Raw genomic sequence first — 22,287 nt, 5'->3', positions numbered from 1 at the left:
TGACTATAAAATCCTGAGGACTCTTAAAAGACTGCCCTAAGGACTTAAAGGTGGAAAATAAGTGGCCATAATTAATTTTCATAAGAAAATTATGAATAAAAAGATATAAAGTGTAATAGCACATACATGAAACATGGAGGAAGGAATAAAAAAAGGGTTTTTTTTAGAATGTATTTGAGCTTAAATGACCATCAACTTAACATAGACTGCTATATATTTAGGATGTTATAAATGAACCTATGGTAACCACAAATCCAAAACTATAATATATACAAAAAAAAAAAAAACACACAAAGAGAAAGAAATCCAAACACCACACTACAGAAATTCATCACAAAGAAAGAGTGCAAAGAACAGAGAACTATAAAAATGACCAGAAAACAATGAACAAAATGGCAATAGGTATATACCTATCAATAATTAAACATAAATGGCCTAAATGCTCCAATCAAAAGACACAGGGTAGCACAACAGATTAAAAAAAAAAAAAAAAAAAAGACCTATATACTGCCTATAGGAAACTCACCTCAGACATGAAGAGACATGAAGACACATACAAAATGAAAGTGAAGGGATAGAAAAACATTTACCATGCAAATGGACATTAAAAAAAAAAAAAAAAAAGGCCAGGGTAGCAATACTTGTATCAGACTAAACAGATTTTAAAACAAAGACTGTAACAAGAGATAAAGAAGGGCATTACAAAATGATAAAGGGCTCACTCCAACAAAAAGATATAACAACTGTAAATATCTCTGCACCCAACACTGAAGCACCTGAACACATCAAACAAATATTACTGAATACAAAGGGAGAAATTAATGGCAATACAATAATAGTAGGGGACTTTAACACCCAATCTACATCATTGGATGTAAGGAAAATCAATAAGGAAACAGTGTCTTTGAATGACACATTAGAGCAAATGAACTTAACAGATATATACAGAACATTCCATCCAAAACCAACAGATGACACATTCCTTTCAAGTAAACATGTGACATTCTCCAGAACAGATCACATGTTAGGCCATAAAACAAGTCTCAATAAATGTAAGAAGACGAAATCACACCATGCATCTTTGCTGACCACAGCGGTATGAAACAAGAAATCAATCACAAGAAAAAAACTGGACAAAACACAAACATGTGGAAGCTAAACAATACTAAACAACCAATGGTCAGTGAAGAAATCAAAGAAGAAATAAAAAAATACAGGGAGACAAATGACCTACATACAAATGGTCCAAAATTGTGAAAACAGTTCTAAGAGGGAAATATACAGCAATATGTACTTACTTCAAGAAGCAAGAAAAAGCTCAAATAAACAATCTAACTTTACACACCTAAATGAACAAGAAAAAGAACAAACCAACCCATGGTGAGTAGAAGGAAAGAGAAAATAAAGATCAGATCAGAAATAAATGACACAGAGGGTGCCTGGGTGGCTCAGTTGGTTGGGCGACTGCCTTCGGCTCAGGTCGTGGTCCTGGAGTCTCGGGATCGAGTCCCGCGTTGAGCTCCCTGCTCAGCGGGTAGTCTGCTTCTCCCTCTGACCTCCTCCCTCTCATGCTCTCTGTCGCTCATGCTCTCTGTCTCTCATGCTCTCCGTCTCTCTCAAATAAATAAATAAAATCTTAAAAAAAAAATTAAAAAAAAAAAGAAAGAAGTGACACAGAGACCAAAAATAAATAACCAAATATAGAAAAATAAATGAAAGCCGGCGCCCGGAGAAGCAGGAGGAGAGGTCGGAGCCATCTCCACGAGCCCTTAGAGACCGAGTCCCTGGCAGCAGTGGCGGTGGCGGGGGGAGCGCACCGGCAGATTCATTCCACCACTTACAAGCTGAAAATGGTAGGCCACGGGAAGTCTTACTGGTTTCAGGTAGAAACAACAGTTGAAGATGTCCAGCAAAAAGGCAAGCACCAACAACATCGCCCAGGCCAGAAGGACGGTGCAACAGTTGAGGATGGAAGCCTCCATCGAGAGAATAAAGGTTTCAGAGGCGTCAGCGGACCTCATGTCCTACTGTGAGGAGCACGCCAGAAGCGACCCTTTGCTGATAGGGATACTGACCTCAGAAAACCCTTTCAAGGATAAAGAAACTTGCATCATCTTATAGAGGAACAGTGAAATGGCTCCTCGCCTCTTCTCAACAAAGCAAATTATGAGCAGTAACTTGGAAGAAATTTACCTTCAGCTTATTTGGTAACCACTGCTAATAACTAAAATACTCTAACTTGGGAAAAAAAAAAAAAGAAAAAAAAGAAATGAAACCAAGAGCTGGTTCTTTGAAAAGATAAACAAAATTGATAAACCCTTAGCCAGACTCATCAAAAAAAAAAAAAAAAGAGAGAGAGAGAGAAAGGACCCAAATAAATAGAGAAGGAACAACTGACACCACAAAAATACAAAGGTTTATAGGAGAATACTATGAAAAATTATATGCCAACAAATTGGACAACCAGGAAGAAATGAATAAATTCCTAGAAACATACAATCTTCCAAAACTAAATCAGGAAGAAATAGAAAATCTGAACAAACCAATTACTAGTAACAAAATTGAATTGGTAATCAAAGAACTACCAAAAATTAATAATCCAGGACCAGATGTATTCATAGGTGAATTCTACCAAACATTTAAAGAAAGAGTTAGTACCCATTCTTCTCAAACTATTCCAAAAAATGGAAGAGGAAGGAAAGCTTCTAAATACATTCTATGACACTAAAATTACCCTGATACCAAAACCAGACAAAGACACCATAAAAGGGAAAACTACAGGGCAATATCCAACAATACATTCAATGGATCACTCACCGTGATCAAGTGGAATTTATTCCAGGGATGCAAGGATAATTTAATATTTGCAAATCAATCCACACAATACAACCCATTAACAAAATGAAGGATAAAAATCATGATCATCTCAATAGATGCAGAAAAAGCATTTGACAAAATTCAACATTTGTTCATGATAAAGACTCTCAAAATAGTAGGTTTAGAGGGAATATACCTCAACATAATAAAGACCACATATGAAAAACACAGCAAACATCATACTCAATGGTGAAAAACTGAGAGCTTTCCCTCTAAGATCAGGAACAAGACAAGGATGCCCACCTCTCACCACTTTTATTCAACACAGTACTGGAAGTTGAAGCCATAGCACTCAGACAAGAAAAAGAAGTAAGAGGCATCCATATTGATAAAGAAGAAGTTAAACTGCCATTATCTGCAGATGAAATGATACTATACGTAGAAAACGCTAAAGATTCCACCAAAAAAACTATTAGAAGTGATAAATGAATTCAGTAAAGTTGCAGGATACAAAATGAATACCCAGAAATTAATAGTAGCATAGGGAATATAGTCAGATATTATAGCATTGTTGGGTGACAGATGGTAGCTACATTTGGGGTGAACATAGCATAACACAAAGAGAAGTTGAATCACTATGTTGTACACCTGAAACTATATAACATTGTGTCAACTATACTCAAGTAAAAAAATTAAAAAGAAAAAAAAATTGCCCCAAGACCCCTAATCAGAGTTACTGCAAAGTACATTTAAAACAAAGGTACTGACCAACAGAGATGATCATGTATAACAATGTGTTCTTACCAATAGTACCAGACTTCGTTACATAGTGTCCTTAAATTTGGAGCTATTCCACAGAGAATCCCCAAATTTGCAAATCCTTCCCTCTTCAAGCTTACAGATCCCATGTTTTTAGATCACCAAGGATGGTAAATGAAATACCTCTCAGGCTAGAGTTCCTTATTTGGTAGGATTCCTTGGTCACTTGTTTTCTTCCCTGGGCTAATGGATTTGGTTTTATCGTAATGTTTATTTTTATACACATGCCCAAAGGCCTCCTACTTTTTAGAAACCTAATAAATACTTCATGATAACTAAATTTGTTAAGATAACACAAAAGATTTTGTCTATTACTTAAGAAGTACATGGTTTCAATTAAATAAGCAGTCCAGTGCATAGTTCAAAAAAATTATAAAAGATTTGAATATCAAATTTGGATACTTTTTTGTAAAAAGCAAATATAAAGCCTATGGCCTTTTAAATGGCAAGTTTGTGCAACATAAGCCTGTTCTTCTAAATGAAACTCTGTAATTGCACAGTTAAACTTCAAGGTGCACTTTGCGTTTTTTACAATATGTAAGTTGAAAAGATTATCGAGTTAAACCAGCCCGTATCTTGCCTTTTCAATACATAACTTTGTGCTATGTCCTGTCCTATACACACTCCAAGTAGTTCTAGTCATGAGCTTAATGTAAATACTGCAAGTGTCATTGCACTGAACTTCTGACTACATCTCTGTCAAAATGAGAGCCTAAGATGTATTTTACAAAGTTTCAGTTATAAAAATAACAGACTCTTGAGATGGATTTCTATCAGTTGAAGGCAACCATTAATTTTTTGAAATCCCTCCATTCCATTATATTGTTTTTGAAAAGCCAGCAAGTAGAAAAACAGACCAATCCTGAAGAACAAACTGATGAGCCAACACTAGCATGCTAAAGCAAATCAAGCTAATGTGAAGGAAAGCATTCCAAATAAAAACAGATGGTAGTGTAGGGCCTCAACCCAGTTCCCTCTTATCTCAGAGTGAGCCTCATTGTCTGCTCCTTATTGTTTTTAAAGATGTACAATCTAGCAGGCAAAAAAAAAAAAATGGCTTGAAAATTAATAAGCTAGAAACTACTGTACAAGCTTTGGCTAATTTGAGGTATAAACTCTGGCACTTAACCTTTCTCATCCTTAATTTTGAAAGTCAGGGAATTCCACTTTACTGGCATATTTTAGAGAAACTAGTCAGTTAACTTTCGGTAAATCACTTTGATCACTTCAAAGAGGCTATAGAAAGAGATTACTAAATCATCATGAAACTTTATTTTGGAAAAACATAGAAATACATAGAAAATTGTAATTCTAGAACTGAAATGAGTTTGTCTCAAAATAGAGTCTCCTGCTTTATCCTATAAGAACTTGTTCTCAGAAATCAGGAGTTGATCTAAATAATTCTCTCGCTTTTTCTACATTACAGAACACTATAAATAGAAAAGCTCTTAAATGTTTTTATGGGGAGAATGAGAACAATGTCTGAATAATCACACCTATCCCTGACATACATTAAAAATAAAAGTCATTCCACTTAAAATATTTTTAGATTTCCCAAGCCTCTAAGATGGTGCACTTTTCCTGGAATATCGTCTTCATGCCAAGCACTGTGTTGTGGTCTAGCCCACTGGTTCTCAATTCTGTTGGGCCTAATACCCCTATTTTATAAACAATACCTTCAAACATTTGCTTTATAAGCTTGAAAAAATCCACAGGTAATAAATTGCACCTACACACGTAATTTCAAATAAAAATAGAGGATAATGCCTAAACTTTAGTACAAGGAAAATAACTTGTTATAAAATACTACATAACTTCAACAAATATATGGTCACAACTACACCAAAAAATATAATGATGAAGTCAAGTGCTTGCAGTTACAGAGAGAATCACTATGGATATGAAAACTGTATCAGCTGATGCAGGTCTGCTATATTTGTAACTCAAATACCATGAACGGCAATACTTTTAGTGATGTGATCTTCTAAAACGGTCAGGGGAGTAGGCAGAATAATACCCCTACACAAAGATGTCAGAGAGTCTGTGAATATGTTACTCTGCATGACAAAAGAAACTTTGCAGATGTGACTAAACGAAGGACCTTAAGAAGTGGAGATTAGGGGCACCTGGGTGGCTCAGTTGGTTAAGCGACTGCCTTCGGCTCAGGTCATGATCCTGGAGTCCCTGGATCGAGTCCCGCATCGGGCTCCCTGCTCGGCAGGGAGTCTGCTTCTCCCTCTGACCCTCCCCCTCTCATGCTCTCTCTATCTCATTCTCTCTCTCAAATAAATAAAATCTTTAAAAAAAAAAAAAAAAGAAGTGGAGATTATTCTGCATTACCTATGTGGGCCCAATTTTACGACATGAGTCTGTAAAGCTGCAGGACGTTTCCCAGCTGTGGTCAGAGAAAGAGAGGGCAGCACGAGAAGGACTCAGTGCTCTGGTGCTGGCTCTGAAACAGAAGGCATAGCGCCTTCATGTGCGAGGACTGGAGAGAGTCCAATCTAGAAGCTGAAAAAGGCATGGGTGAATTCCTTCATAACCTGGATGTAAGGACTCAAAACCTAGATGTAATAGAACAAAATATTAATAAATCTAACTATAAAAAAAACTTTCTTTAATTCTATGAGGCAAAAAAAAATTTATGCCTAGATAAAGCCAAAGGACAACTGACACTGATAGAAAATACATGCAGCATATATCACAGACAAAAAGCAAAATGGCTAATACATTAAGAACTCAAAAACAGGGCGCCTGGGTGGCTCAGTTGGTTAAGCGACTGCCTTCGGCTCAGGTCATGATCCTGGAGTCCCTGGATCGAGTCCCGTATCGGGCTCCCTGCTCAGCAGGGAGTCTGCTTCTCCCTCTGACCCTCCCCCCTCTCATGTGCTTGCTCTCTCTCATTCTCTCTCTCTCAAATAAATAAATAAAATCTTTAAAAAAAAAAAAAAAAAAAAAGAACTCAAAAACAGAAGGGAAAAAGGCCAAACATTCAATAGAAAAATGGGCCAAAAAAAAACAAAACAAAACAGGTAACTTAGTAAGAAAAGACATGATATAATGTCCCTTAAAATTAGAAATGATTTTCACAAACGTCTGGGTGGCTCAGTTGGTTAAGCATCTGCCTTTGGCTCAGGTCATGATCCCAGGGTCCTGGGATTGAGTTCCACATCAGGCTCCCTGCTCAGGGGGCAGCCTGCTTCTCCCTCTGCCTGCTGCTCCCCCTGCTGTCTCTCTCTCTCTGATAAATAAATAAAATCTTAAAAAAAAAACAGAAAGAAATGATTTTCAATTCCCTCCTAATATAAGAAATACAAATTAAAATTACTCCTTAGATACCATTTCGAAGTATCAAACTGGCAACCATAAAAAGCTTGGTAGCCCCGTCTGTCAGCATTGTTGATGGGAAAGCAAAATGGTATCACGATTACAGAGGAAAATTGGGCAATTCCTGACAAAACTACCCATGCATTTATCTATCAACCTCACAATCCCACTTCTAGGAATTATTCCTGAAGATACACTTCTAACAATATAAAAACACATATGTACAAGGTTATTCACTGCAACTTCATGTGTAATTATAAAATATTGAGAATAAAGCCAATTATCCATATATAGGAGACTGGTTAGATAAACTCTGGTCTGTCCATATGAGAGAATAACATGCAAAGACAATGAGGAAGAATGAGAAAGATCGTTATGAAAAGGTAACTGCCCTTAGTTTACACTTTCTATTAAAAAGTTCACAGAGGATATAGAATTTGCAAGTTTTACTTTTTCATCTTGACATCTACTATGTGCCCATGAAGGGAATAGATTGTTGAACAGCACATCGTCCTTGCCTCCAAGGAGTTTGCAAACGATGAGACAGACAAATAGCTAAATTCCATCAATTCCAAGATACACACTTTTTACATTTTAATATCCCTGGAATCAGGACACACCTTCAATGGACAGAATCTTACAACAGCTGCTGGCCAGCTAATTATTCTCTGCCCATGTCTGAACTTAGTTTTGTACATCTGTCTGTGGCAAAAAGGGGCAACTATAATCCATTCATGTTTTGGTCAACAAATTAAAGACCACTTGGGAAAAGAATATGAGTCATAGCTATTGCCTTAAAACATTTCAGTCAACCCCTTCTGTTAAAATTAAGTATCAAAACCCAAATGGCTATCAGTAGCTTGGAAGAATATCCTGGAAATAATGGAAGAGCACTCTGTTCTTGACAAAGCACAGAGGATGCAGAGAATATTATGTGAAACAACATAAACATCTACACCTGAACCAAAAAGTGCTTTAGAAGAGTCAGACTGAAGGTGAAGAAGTTTTAAAAATGTTTCCACCATTTATCACATTTATATTTTCTTTTTTCTGCATACACAAGAGATATATGATCTAAACTAAGTTTAAAAGAGTTCTTTCATTAAGAATAAAATAAAGGGGCGCCTGGGTGGCTCAGTCAATTAAGCGGCTGCCTTCGGCTCAGGTCATGATCCCAGAGTCCTGGGATTGAGCCCCATGTCGGGCTCCTTCCTCAGCGGGGAGCCTGCCTCTTCCTCTCCCTCTGCCTGCCACTCCCCCTGCTTGTGCTCTCCTTCTATCTCTATCAAATAAATAAATAAAATCTTTAAAAAATAAAATAAAATAAAATAAAAATGCTAAGTGATAAAGTCATGTCCTAATTTTATTTGCTCCACGACTTTCTTAGTGGAACACAAAATAATGGTGTGTCTTACAATTGATGGCAGATTGGCCTGAATGAAATATAGTATTATTCCAGTACAGAATCACAATTTTTCTAAAAAGAATTTATTTATTTATTTGACAGAGGGAGACACAGTGAGAGAGGGAACATAAGCAGGGGGTGTGGGAGAGGGAGAGGGAGAAGCAGGCTTCCCACTGAGCAGGGAGCCTGACGTGGGGCTCGATCCCAGGACCCTGGGATCATGACCTGAGCCGAAGGCAGACGCTTAACGACTGAGCCACCCCGGCGCCCCTGGAACCATAGATTTAAGAGCTGGTGAAACACACAGGGAGTACATATAAATCGAACTGGGGACCAATCAGAAAACGCAGAGATAGCAGTTGTGGGGCTAAATTGTGAAGAGTAAGCAAACTGGTCCACAGGAGAAGGAGGTTCATACAGCATGAGCAAGGCAAGAAAGTATGGCTGCCTCACACAACAAGTCATGCTGAGGAGACCACAAACCATTCTTTATGGCTGGAGTAAAAGGTGAATGTTAGCTGCATGGGTTGAAGCCTCAAACCTGGCTAAGGGAGGTTTGGAGGGGCCAAAAAAAAAAAAAAAAAAAAAGCAGTGTGCTAAGCAACAGAATTTGAAATTATCTTCCAAACTATTAGAAGTGATTCAAAGGCTTAAAGCAGGGGGAAAATTAGAAAGAACAAAATTCAGTGTTGGAAGTATGGATTAGGAAAACTCCAGGCTGGAAACAGGTGGAAAGCCTAGAAAGTTAGTGTTGATAACCGAGGTGAGAAGGGCTGAGCCCCAAAAGTAAAGCTACTGTAGCAGGAACACACACAAGTACTGACACAAAGACCAATAAAAATGTGAGAAGGTTCTCAGCAATTAAAAAGAACTACTGAAACATGCAACAGTGTGGATGAATCTCAAATGCATTATGTTAGTGAAAGAAACCAGACTCAAAAGGCTGTTCAAATCCATTTTTATGCCATTCTAGAAAAGGCAAAATAGGGAGAGAAAACAGATCAGTGGTTACCCGTGTCAGGGAGGGGGTGACTACAAAGAGGCACAAGGGAATTTTTTAAGCTGATGGAAATGTCCCATTATCTCAATTGTGATAGTGGTTATACAACCAAATTTGTTTGTCAAAATGGACGGATTCTACTATATGTGAATTGCACCTCAATTTAAAAAAAAACAACAAAAAACCTTAATTAAGAAAAAACAAAAAACAAAAAAACCAAAGGGGCACCTGGGTGGCTCAGTAGTAAGCATCCACCTTCGGCTCAGGTCATGATCTCAGGGTCCCACATCGTGCCCTGTGTCTGGCTCCCTGCTCGGCGGGAAGTCTGCTTGTCTCTCTCCCCCTCCCCCTACTCATGCTTGCTCTCTCTCTCAAATAAATAAATAAAAATTTAATTAAAAAAAAAAAAACACCAAAACTGTGATAAGGTGGAGCACAGACACATTCATTCACAGATAGCCCATGGCTGTTTTTCTACTGCAAGAGCAGAGTTGAGTTGTTTCAATGGGGTCCACCTGGTCCATAAAGACCAAGACATTTATGATCCAGCCCTTTTAAGAAAGAGTTTATCAACCCCATTATAGAGTAATATCACCCACTTGTTTGGTTCTCCTTTAAAAAAGCCCTTAATTGCCCATAAAAGGAATAGGAAGACAGTAACAGACTATGCATAAACACTCTGTTCAGCCTAACTAGAGGATAGAAATGAGTTGTTTTCTAAATACATCCTGAATTAAATCTGTAAAAGACGAGAGTATATATTCAGTTCTAAATAACAGCCACAGATTGTTTTTAGAACATTTCTAAAAACCCTCCCATTATATTACCACATCTTCTGATTCAACCTATTGTTTAAATTATATGTTTGATGGTTATTTTTTCTTGTTAAAGTGGCAAGAGACCAGCTTTTTATTGAAGTAATTACTAGCACTCTAAAACCGCTTCTTTACATAACTTCTACATGAAACAACCAGCTTTCCCGTGTATTTGAGGTATGAAGTGTGCATTCAAATAATTAGAGACGTGATCACTTCTCTGAAGCTGCAAAATATAGATAATAAAGCTTGTGGCATTTTTACATAAAATAAAGCATAAGCACTATGTGAAAATCTTAAAAATGTGGTAAGGAAAAAAATTATACCAGTTGCCTAAAAACAATTTTGATATATATGAGTTGTTTTCATTATTCATTTTTAAAATGAAGAAGTGTGATAAAATGTTAATATGCATAGGCAATAATCACAATGGTGACTTTAAAATTAGTTGAGCATAAACTTGAGTCGCCTTTTCCAATAATGGTGATATATTACAGAGAGTCATCTATACTCTGTTGTTTCCAATAAAGTATATTTGTGAAGCAACTTGTTAGAGTAAAGTTGTAGTTTGTGGCTTTACAATTTGATTTGTAAAATTCCCTGCGTGTGTGATTGCCACCTGCTTATTAGTATCCTGATGAAATTTACTGAAGTAACTATTCCATACAATGTATAATATTTATAATTTTGTAATTATAAATAACATAATGCACTATAACTTATCTATGAAATTATGACAAACAACATTATAGTTATTGGTCCTCGTAGCATGACTCTGACATTATAAGCAAGAAATATGGAATCATACTGAATAAAAACGTCCCTTCAAACTGAAGGGAAATTTTTTTCTGCTAATCTTTAAATGTTTATATGCATTAAATTTTATACTTTGATGGACTGCAATAATTTTTAAAGCACATTCTGTACAAAGGAGGCAGGACACAAAGCAACGTCATTAACAAGGAGAATCTGAAAAAGACATGAGATAGGAGCCTTAGTAATCCTGGGAGTTGAAAAGGATTGTTCAAGTCAACCATTTTAAAGTTCTTATGTGATGTTGACATATACTGTTCTTTAAAAATAAGTTTTATAATAGAAGAAATTTGAAGGAGCTGAGGTAAGTAAATTCTTCGATACCCTCATGAAGGTTAGTCTCTGTGGGAAAAGAAAAAATACAAAGAAGACAGGAAGGATGACAGATGGTAGCAAAATAAGAAATCAAGAAAACAAGATGAGCTACAAAGAATCATGTAGAAAGTCAGCCTCCAAGGTTGAATATTAACCATTTAAGTGAATATAGCTATCTTAAAATCTTGAGAGAAAAGTACAAAGTCAAGGCAAAGACAAGAAGTGAGTAAATAAATCCAAGACATAGAGCAGTAAAAACAAAGGAGAGAACGAAAGAAGGATACTTTCCACTGTATTTGGATAAACAGGAAGAAGTAGATTGTAGATTAGATGGAAGATAGAAAAAAGGATTTGGTTTGAGTTCAGCTATAGGAGAAAAACTTAGCTAAAAATTAAAAATGACTCTAAGATTTCAAAATGTTTTAGATAGTGATTATTTTCATTAAAAGTCCCATGAACTTATCTGTTCTTAAAATTCTTATTGGAGTTGACTTGGCTTTTATCCAACTAGTACTTTAACAAAAGAAAGATATCTCAGATCTGGTGCTGTTTATGATCGTGCGGAAAGAAATCTGGAAACATGCCCTTATCTGGTTGTGAAGGAAAAGAATAATAACTTGGATTTCTTCAATACTATGAAATCACTGGCTTCAACACTAAAAAAAGAATAACCAGTTAAAAGAATCTGACCTAACACTTGAGCCAAGTGATTTAAGATTTTTACAACCTATTAAACTTACTTTATGTACTACCACAAATTTGTGTTAAGGCTCTGTTTTTCTTTTTCTTCATATGAAATCCAGTTCTAAAAATAGTCAAGTCTAAAAATAAAGCAAAACCCACAGATTAAGTGTAGCTTTATACATGTACAAATAACAGGGAAATCTCCACATCTTCTAGGAAAACAGATGTTGGGTTACTTATTCCCACTAAATTCTCTGTCAGCTCAAACTTCCAGAAATTTTTCATTAATATGGACTATATTATTATAAAATCCAAACCCATCTTTAATTCTATTAAATTCGTTCCTCTGTCCCATTGAGATCAAAGAGCTCTACTAACAAATAATAAAATGTGAACAAAAAGTCTTATACTATCATGAAAACCAACTGATTAATAGTTTACAAAACTGCAAATGACAATACAGTCCCTAATTAATGCTTTGATCCAGTTCATGGAAAGAAGCTATATGGAGAGAGATGGAAACAAACCTCACCTACATTTTTATATTTCTTTAACCTTTTCTGAAGTCTATGCTTTCAGAAACCACTTTTCTTCTAGATATTTCTGTGAAGACTAATGAGCAGAAAGGCAAAATTGGAAAAGGGGTTTCCAGAATATACGATTAATTTGCATAATTGTCTCTGTCCCAGTTTTCCCAATCCTTAATGGTAGAATTCTCCTACCTTTGTTTATCCATCAATCAACAAACTGAACAAGAAAGTAAAAAAAACCCATTAAAATAGTATTTTTATTAGCTTGCTGTCACTCTCCAAAAATATATAAGAAATCTGTTCTTAAACTACTTCTTCCATATATAAAGAAAACATTCTCAATGGCAGGATACTTTGGGTAAGTTTTCAGCAGAGTTGAGATCTGAACTGATGAATACATACATACTCTCTTGCTTGGTTTTTCTTTTAATGAAAAACAGAATGAGGTGACCATAATTTTCACAGCTCATGTATATAATCTTAGGATAATTAACCACTACCAAATCACCATAAACTGGCTACAGAAACCTAATACAGAAACAGTATTATCTGGAAAAATTTATAAGGCTAAATTATTTTCAGCTTTCATTAGAATGGGAGCTTTTATTTTAATGTGAAGAAAATAATCATGTGTCTAATTTTAGAAATAATATTACTAATAAATTAGGTTAGAGTCAGGGGCGCCTGGGTGGCTCAGTTGTTGAGCGTCTGCCTTCGGCTCAGGTCATGATCCCAGGGTCCTGGAATTGAGGGTCCTGGGATAGGGCCCCGCATCAGGCTCCCTGCTCAGCAGGAGGCCTGCTTCTCCCTCTCCCACTCCCCCTGCTTGTGTTCCCTCTCTCGCTGTCTCTCTCTGTCAAATAAATAAATAAAATCTTAAAAAAAAATTAAATTAGGTTGGAGTCAGAGAGAAAAGAAATGTTATCCTCAAAAGGTCTTCTCCGTATGATTTCAAAGCAATGGCACCTGGGAAATAAATTATGCTTGTATTTATCCTTGACCTATAAGTGGGATATAAAATATTAGAGTAAAATTTAACTAATTTGACAAATATATTAATGATTTGGGCCCAACCCCCCAATTATTTGGTAGAAAAGTATTTGCATTGGAAATTAGAAAGGTGATAGTTAACTGGTTGGTGAGATGATAAAATGCCATCCTCAGATCACTTCTAACATGAGGTATGTAAGGGTAGAGACACATGAACTAGCATACTGAGCTAACCATCTGCCTTCTGATCTCTGCAAAGACATCAAGAGGAGTGATTTCATAAGATGTCAGGGTATTCCTCATGGCATCTTCCATATATTAAAGTTTAAGATAACCCCTTCTCCCAATTTCCTTAATTCTCTTTAAAAAGCTAGTAGGTCTACAATCAATTTATAAAAACTCATTTCAAAATATATTTTCAGTGGGTTCCAAGACTTGCCACCTCCTGTACAGTGTAGAAATTTATTCTCTTTTCTCTACATGTTTATATCTAAAGACCAAGGATGTCACTACTATTTTAATCTTGTCACCTTTATTTTCTTCGTGATTTCATAAACTTGGATCATATGCTTCTTCCTAGATTTTATTTAAACTCTGGCCAATTCAAACAATAGGCACAAAGTAACCTAGAGCAGCACTGAAAGGAATCTTCTCAATACTCTGAAGTATGAGCTGCCAACATTTTCTATAACCCAAAGTCACAATAAGTAACTGGTTTAAATGTCATTTTTCAAAGATAATAGCATTCTTAATGTTAAATTTATTTAGTGTCAGTAACAATAAGAAAATTTAACTAAAGAATAAACTAAAAATGCAAAATTCAACCTAAAATATAAGTAAGTAGTATCATATCCACTTCAAAAATTGTTCAAAGGATCTGCTATGAGTAAAAAGATATCATAACCACCCAAAGACTAACATACAGAATCAATAAATTAGCAGGATAAAAATGTCTTAGGAGGTATCATTACAAACAAATACATGAGAGAAAATTTTACTCTGTAAAATTACCAGCTATAAGTTTGCTTTTTTTCATACTATATACAACATGTACATTCATAAAAATTATCTATTCAAAAATATTTAGGAATAAATTTAACCAAGAAGATAAAAGACTCGTAGACTGAAAACTATAAAACATTGCTGAAAGAAATTAAAGAAGACAAATATCTGAGAAGACATTCATGTTCACAGATAGAAAGACTCAATATTAAGTTGACAATATTATCCAAAGCGACCTATAGATTCACTGCAATCTCTATCAAAATCTCAACAGCATTTTTTTTCATAAATAGAAAAACTTATCCTAAGATTCAAATGAAAACTCAAGGGACCCTGAATATCCAAAACAATCCTGGAAAAGAAAATAAAGTTGGAGGTCTCACACTGCCTGACTTTAAAACTTACCACAAAGCTATAACAATCAAAACAGGGTGGTATTGACATTAAGGACAGACAGAAAGACCAAGGGAATAAAAGAGAGAGCCCAGAAACAAACTCTCGCCTATATGGTCAACTGATCTTTGACAGGGATGCCAAGACCACTCCCATGAGGAAAAGACTGTCTTTTCAACAAATCGTGCTGGGAAAACTGGACATTCACATGCAAATGACCTGAAGTTTGACCCTTACTTTCACTGTATACAAAAATCAATTAAAAATGGATCAAGGAGTCAAAGACCTAAATGTGAGACCTAAAACTATAACATTCTTAGAAGAAAACATAGGGAAGATTCATGATGTTGGATTTGGGAATGATTTATTGTATGTAACACCAAAAACACAGGCAACAATAACAAAAAGATAAATTAGTCTTTGTCAAAATTAAAAACTTCTATGCATCAATGGATAGTATGAAGAGAGTGAAAAGACACCTACAGAATGGGAGAAAATATTTGCAAATCATGACTGAAAATGGGTTATTATCCAGAATATATAAAGAACTCCTACCAACTCAGCAACAAAAAGACAACCCAATTGAAACCCAGGCAAGGAACTTGAACAGGCATTTCTCCAAATAAGACATACAAATGGCCAATAAGCACATAAAAAGATGCCTAATCTCATTAGTCATTAGGGAAATGCAAATCAAAACTACAAGGAGTTATCACTTCACACACTGCTGGTGGGAATGTAAAATTAGGTGCTGCTGCTATGGAAAACAGTTTAATAGTGCCTCAAAAAGTTAAACATAGAATTACAATATGGTTCAAGCAATGTCACTTCTAGGTATATACCTAAAAGAACTAAAAGTAGGGACTCAAATAGGTACTTACACACCAATGTTTATAGTAGCATTATTCACAATAATCAAAAGGAGGAAACAACCAGAGCATTCATCAACATTTGAATAAACAAAAAGTAGTATATCCATACAACAGAATATTATTAAGCCATAAAAAGAAATGAAATTCTGATTTATGCTATAACATGAATGAACCTTGAAAACATCATACTAAGTAAAATAGAGACAAAATGACAAAAAAGTGTATGATGCTATTTAAAAGAGGTACCTAGAATAGGCAAATTCATAGGGACTGAAAGTAATATAGAGGTTACCAGAGTCTGGGGTTGGGAGGGATGGGAAGTTATTGTTTAATGAATATAGAGTTTCTCCTTGGAATAAAAAATTTCTGGAAATAAGTCAGACAGAGAAAGACAAATACCATATGATTTCACTTACATGTGGAATCTAAAAAACAAAATGAATAAACAAACAAAAAGCAGAAACAGACCTGTAAATACAAATAACAAACTGGTGGTTGCCAGAGGAGAGAGGATGGGGGGGATAGACAAAATGGGTGAAAGGGAGAGGGAGATACAGGAAAGAAAAAAAAAAGTTCTGAAAATAGACAGTGGTGATGGTTACACAACACCTAATTCCAGGGAACTGTATATTTAAAAATGATTAAAATGGTAAATTTTACGTATATTTTTCCACAATAAAAAAATAGTCTATTCAATGAATACCTAATTATCTCCCACTGCTGCTGAAACCCATTTGGTTTAGATTTCCAAATTACTACTAAATAGGTGTTCTGTGTATGTGTGCACATGCAGGTAAATTGGATCTCTCTTGAAAAGCAGACCCCAATATGTTGTGCACATGAGGTATCCTAGAATGCACTTTCAAAAGTTCCAAATAATTATCACTGTACTCCAATTTGATTGTTGTTATTTACGTACATCAAAATTAACAGGTCATAACTCAAGGAAGAATATTCATAAATTCTACTGATGGTACAAATACATATGTTTATAGTCCGAGTACTAAAACCGAATGTCATACCTGATAGAGCATGATGGGTTCTATGTTGTATCCTAAGTTATCTGCAAAGTTCTTAACAATGACTGTTTTTCCACAACCCTACAAATGGAAACACAATCATTCAAGGGAGAAGTCGAAATAACCAAAAGCCAGGAAACAGAAATCTGCAGTGAAACTGCAATTCTTACTTTTCCTCCAATTAAACATATGTCCTTAACCATGTGAGACTGCATCATCTCAGCCAGTAGTTGTTTATGGCTTAAAGTTTGTATAAAATGGTCTGATGCACAAGGTTGATTTATTGGCCTGGTCCCAGATGGCACCTATAATTAAAGAGAAGTAAATATAATATGCATATGTTTTTCTCAAAACATCAGTAAAAGGAAGCACATAACTGCCATTTAGAAGCCCCTAATAATTCCTTGCTCAATTCAATTCTATACTGTTTTTGATATTTCAATAGAGCAACAACTATTTTCTCATTCACAGATCTGATCATTACCATCAGCCCTCCAAATCAATCATCCCTCTAAAATGAAAGCTTGGTGCTGTCAGACATTTTCATAAGAATCATGTCATTTTCAGGCTATTTTTAACTTATAATAACAATGTCACTACTTGAGAATGAAGGTTTTTATCCAAATTCCAGTGCTAAGTACAGAATTTAGAGTCAGTCTACTAGGACTCTCCAAAGTCAGCAATGACCTCTTGATTTCTAAAATCCACATGTCTACAAATCCTTTTCCGCTCTTAGTTTACCACTCAGAAGCATCTGTTCTTAAAATCTTTCTTCCCATCCCTCACACCTACTTCTTTTATTTCCTATCTCCTCCTTATTAGTCTCCTGGGGACCCTACTAGGAGAAGATTTCTACGTTCTGCTGAGGACTCAGTATTTAATCATACTGTACACAACATGAACCCTGCAGAATTATAAGTTTGGAAATGACAAGATCAGATTTGAGTTTAGGAAAGATCATCCTCGTGGTAACATAGAAGGCTGACTGGAAGGGACTGGAGGCAATGAGGTCAGAAAGCCATTACCAAAGGGAAGCAAATAATGAAAGCTTGTTCACACCTCATGCCTCTGGACATACTGTTTAAACTGCCTAAAGTGTCCTATTACCTTTCCATTCCTGAGCCACTAGAAAACTCCTGTGTCATCCTATAAGACTTAGGTCACTCTATATCCCCACAGCCTTCCAATGCAGTCCTTACTCATCTGTCTCTATTTAGACCATCAGCCTAGTGAGGTCATTCATCTGAAGGAGACAGAAGAGTGTAATGAAAAGTGACCCTGTCTAGAAGTCTCATCTGTGACATTTCTTAGCTGGTGACCATGGGTGAATCGATTACCCTCTTTACATCTCAACTTTCGAATCTATAAAATGGACCTAATAAAACTTGCCTCCAGGGTTATTGGGGGATTTAATGGCATAATATATGCAAAGAGACAAATACAGTGACTAATACAGAGTGGGCACTAATAATTCTTAATACAGAGCCTGGCTTATAGTAGACATAATCAATGTTCAGTCTGATGAATGAATAATACAGCAACATTAATAAGTATTAATAATACCACATCAAAGCACATAAAAAGCTTCTAATTAAAGTGTGCTCTGGCACATAAGAAGGCAACCGTTTTTCTTTCCCACATTCACTTACAATTCATTTAAGTCTCTGCTTTTCAAGCTGTGTTTCCTAGGGACAGTTTCTCATCACCTCTTGGGGCTCTCAGGGCCCTCAAAGGGTTACAAGAAAGGGAGGCAGAGCGAGCAGATGGAGCTCTGTGACCACATATCCTTCCCTTCTTCTTTTTCTTTTTTTTTTTTTTTCAAGATTTTATTTATTTGACAGAGAGAGACACAGCGAGGGAGGGAACACAAGCAGAGGGAGTGGGAGAGGGAGAAGCAGGCTTCCCGCCAAGCAGGGAACCCGATGTGGGGCTTGATCCCAGGACCCTGGGATCATGACCTGAGCCAAAGACAGACGCTTAACGACTGAGCCACCCAGGCGCCCCCTTCCCTTCTTCTAAACACTGTGCAACTACAACAGCTCCTCTTTTAAATAGTGCATGTAGCTAAGAATGATTTTATTTGAAAAGAGTGTTCCTTAGCTGTTAAAATATGTTTGAAAACACTATTTCTTACCAAGGACTCGGAATACACAATGCTTTATTCAGTACTTGATTTGATTTTCCCAGAGATCAATTTTGGTTTTTGATGAAAGGCTATCCCCATGTTTCTCCTGAACTTTTCTAGTTTACAAACATACATGACTGTGGAGACAAAGATAAATACAGATACAGATACAGATATATAGATGGGACCCTACAGAACCAGAGATTTATAAGGAGATCATAAACCCAATTTAGGTCATAAAAATGGGCAGGACAAAGCACATCTTAGAAAGCATAAAGCTTGATCCGTTACCTGAATGGTCACCTCTTTTTCTGCTATCCGGATAGTCACGTTAGCTTGTGGGGGAGTGCTCTCCACAAGCCTCTCCACTCTCACCACCTCTTTAGGAAGCACAGAGCTTTCTGAATCTTGGAGTTCAAAGCGCTACAAAATTACAAGAAAATCATGTAATTTACTTTTTATGTTAGTATTAGTGTTTGGTATCCGGAAGGTTCCATCTTAATTAGAACTGAAACTCACTCTATATTATACAAGTAGAGATAAAAAATTAATGAGTATTTTTTACCATTTTTACAAATGTCATTCTCCTTAAGCCAATTACTAAAGGTGATATGCAAATAGTTCCTAAAATTTACTAAATGACAGGAAAGGGAGTCACTGAATTCCAGTTAACAGTTTGCAGCCTATACTTCCTGTTAATCAAAGGTTCCAGTTTCCTGGAAAGGACGATGAGACTCTTGACAACATGTTAAAGTAAAATAAAACTTATTTTGGTTGATTTCTTAAATCAACTGGCATTAATGTTGCCTGAAATTCATGAAACCAGAACTTCCTGGACACCATTCTGCTGTTTGCTTCTGTGGTTAGCCTAACTGATTACAATAAATTATAACAGTCTTCCACAGTATCTGGCACAGTGCCTTCTATGGTGTATGTTCTCAGTATTTGTCAAATTGGATGTAAAAGATCAAGACCACTGATTCTTTCTCCACGTAGACCAATTATCAATGCTCTAACTCTTGGTTACATCCCTCATACCAGCTAGTTATATAAAGAATGCACACAAAGAACACAAACAAGTATATGGAAAATGAGAACACTAATTGAAAATTAATTAAATCCTATGCCCTAGAATAACAGCACGTTCATTATGAAAAGCTTAACTCATTTTTAGTATTAAGCAGGCAGAAATTATCCGCCCCCACCCCACCAAAATCCTACCTTAGTTTTAGAACATTATCACTATAGTGAAAGAACTGAACCTCAATGCAAGAACAGATCACTGCTTACTAAGCAGAATGACCCAACTCCAGAAAATAGATTTTGGGGAAGAAAATTATTTTCAACCTCAATGTTCTAAGCCAAACAACCCAATTAAAGTCTTTTTGATGTCAGAAGTACTTAAGACAATCACTTACTCCTTTACCCAAACCTAAGAAAAATTGTCTATTTGTGTTACCATTAAAAAATGTAAGTCTTATATAGTATGCATTTTATACGTATAAATTCCCAGAGTATCACGTAATTTGGTAGGAGTTGCTTTCATGTTGTAGACAAATAACAATTACTGACACTTTAATTTCATGCAAAAAAACCCAAAAACGTTACACTGTATTTTAAGGGAGGTTCAACAGGAAAGGAGTAAGGCCTTAGTCAAGTAATTAAAGTCATTAGAATTTAGAACCTAGAACTGTAAAATTCTAAGAAAACAAATATATTAGCTAAAGCTATGTTTTTAACCCCACCTATAATAACGTCAGCCTAACTTGATATAGGACTGATTGCAGAGCACTTGTATTCCAGAAATGAACACTAATGCCTTGAACCACTTGCTATAACTGGTTATGTCCTTATAAATAATTCAAGCGAAAATATTTCAGTAGAATCAAAATAGTAGGCTAGAATACCCTAAGATAGTAAAAGAACTCGAGTTGCAAGATGAATTACCATCTGCTGGCATAGGAAATTTAAAGGACTGTTAATCAAAAAGGTATCTAAGGAGTAAAATATATAATTCTCACAGACTACATGTTAGCAAGAAGTAGAAAATCAAATAAACCAAAGTGCATTTACTTTACCATTTTACATTAATGAGTAGCTCCTATTAATTCTGGAATGTCAATTAAACAAACAATACTAATGTATTTTTTGATACACTTTCTTTGGAATTACATTATTTGAACTGTGAAATATAATTTAATAAAAGCAAATGTTAATTACATGTTGATCTGCAAGGCCTCCAAACTCACCCTCACAGTTCTCAATCCTGTCCCTCCAAAGTATTAATTTTCTTTATACCTTTTTCTAGGCTGTGGAGCACTAAAAAAGAAATTCTCCATATCCTATTTCCTGGCTACCAAAAAAGTATGTAGCCCTTAGTCTCTGCTAGGCTCCTTTCCAAAGCCAATCAGCAACTAATACAAACCAACACTACTCTCCCTTAGGAGTCATCTGAACCGATTCATTCCTGTGTCAGGTCATCTAGCTGCCTCCTCCAACCACAACAGAGCCTTCAGGTACATACCCCTCCGTTCTTTGCTAGAATATAAACTCCACTGACAAAATTAAAAATGTATCTATTTGGTTCAGTCCAAATCTCCAGAACCTAGAATCATACATGGGGCATAGTCAGTAGTCAATAAAGTCTTCTTATATGAACAAATGAAATTCTTTCCCTTTAATTCTCAAAATCATCTATATTTTCATCAATCCTCACTTCTTTTCCCACCATCTCTGTAGAAAGGACTTCCACTTTAATTATGAGTGAATGGAAAGCCAGTGAAAGTCTGCTTTCTCCATCTCAGTTGATGATAACTCCATCATTCTAGATGCTGGGTACAAAAATATGTTCTTCCATCATTCCAAACCAAGGCACAATGGTGCTCTGGAAATGTCCTTTCCTGCCTCTCCCAGATCATATTTCCACAAATATTTTCCATGTATTCCACAGATTACATCCCTTCCTCCTATGAAGATGTTTGTCTTCCCTTTTCAAGAAACAAACAAAAAGTCATTTCTTGATTCTACATAATCCTTGAGTGACCCACCATCTTGTTGCTTTTCACCATCAAACCTATTTTACAAGTATATAATCACTGTTTCCGCTTCCTCATCTCTGATTTACTATTCGGCCCACTGATTTTTTTGGCTGGCGTTCCCACCACTTCACTAGCATTGTTCCTGTTAAGTTCACCAGTTAATACCCTATTTGCCAAACTAAATGACTAAATAAGTTTTCCTCCTATTTTACTGCTCCTTCCTTCTCAGTCCTTCCAGCAGGGTCTTCTTCATTTACCTGACCAGTGCACATCAGCGTACTTCAGGAGTGGACCTTTTACATTTTCTATGTTCACTTTTTAAA

At 35.9% G+C, this 22,287-nt stretch overlaps 1 protein-coding gene and 1 pseudogene across 1 annotated transcript in view; one reads left to right on the top strand and one right to left on the bottom strand.

Moving 5' to 3' along the window:
* Window positions 1-22,287, bottom strand: part of VWA8 (von Willebrand factor A domain containing 8) — a 305,881-nt gene that overhangs the window by 224,232 nt on the left and 59,362 nt on the right. The window contains exons 9-11 of the mRNA XM_081815509.1: window positions 19,218-19,349; window positions 16,972-17,106; window positions 16,805-16,882 (exon numbers count right to left, since the gene is read on the bottom strand). Coding sequence (XP_081671635.1) covers window positions 16,805-16,882; window positions 16,972-17,106; window positions 19,218-19,349 — 345 coding nt within the window. The remainder of the gene's footprint in view (window positions 1-16,804; window positions 16,883-16,971; window positions 17,107-19,217; window positions 19,350-22,287) is intronic.
* On the top strand, window positions 1,724-2,251 carry LOC102729291 (guanine nucleotide-binding protein G(I)/G(S)/G(O) subunit gamma-12 pseudogene; annotated as a pseudogene).

This window comes from Leptonychotes weddellii, chromosome 3, assembly GCF_054177405.1.
Source record: "Leptonychotes weddellii isolate Sample4059 chromosome 3, ASM5417740v2, whole genome shotgun sequence".
Lineage (NCBI taxonomy): Eukaryota > Metazoa > Chordata > Mammalia > Carnivora > Phocidae > Leptonychotes > Leptonychotes weddellii.
This window is presented reverse-complemented; position numbering and strand designations above follow the sequence as displayed.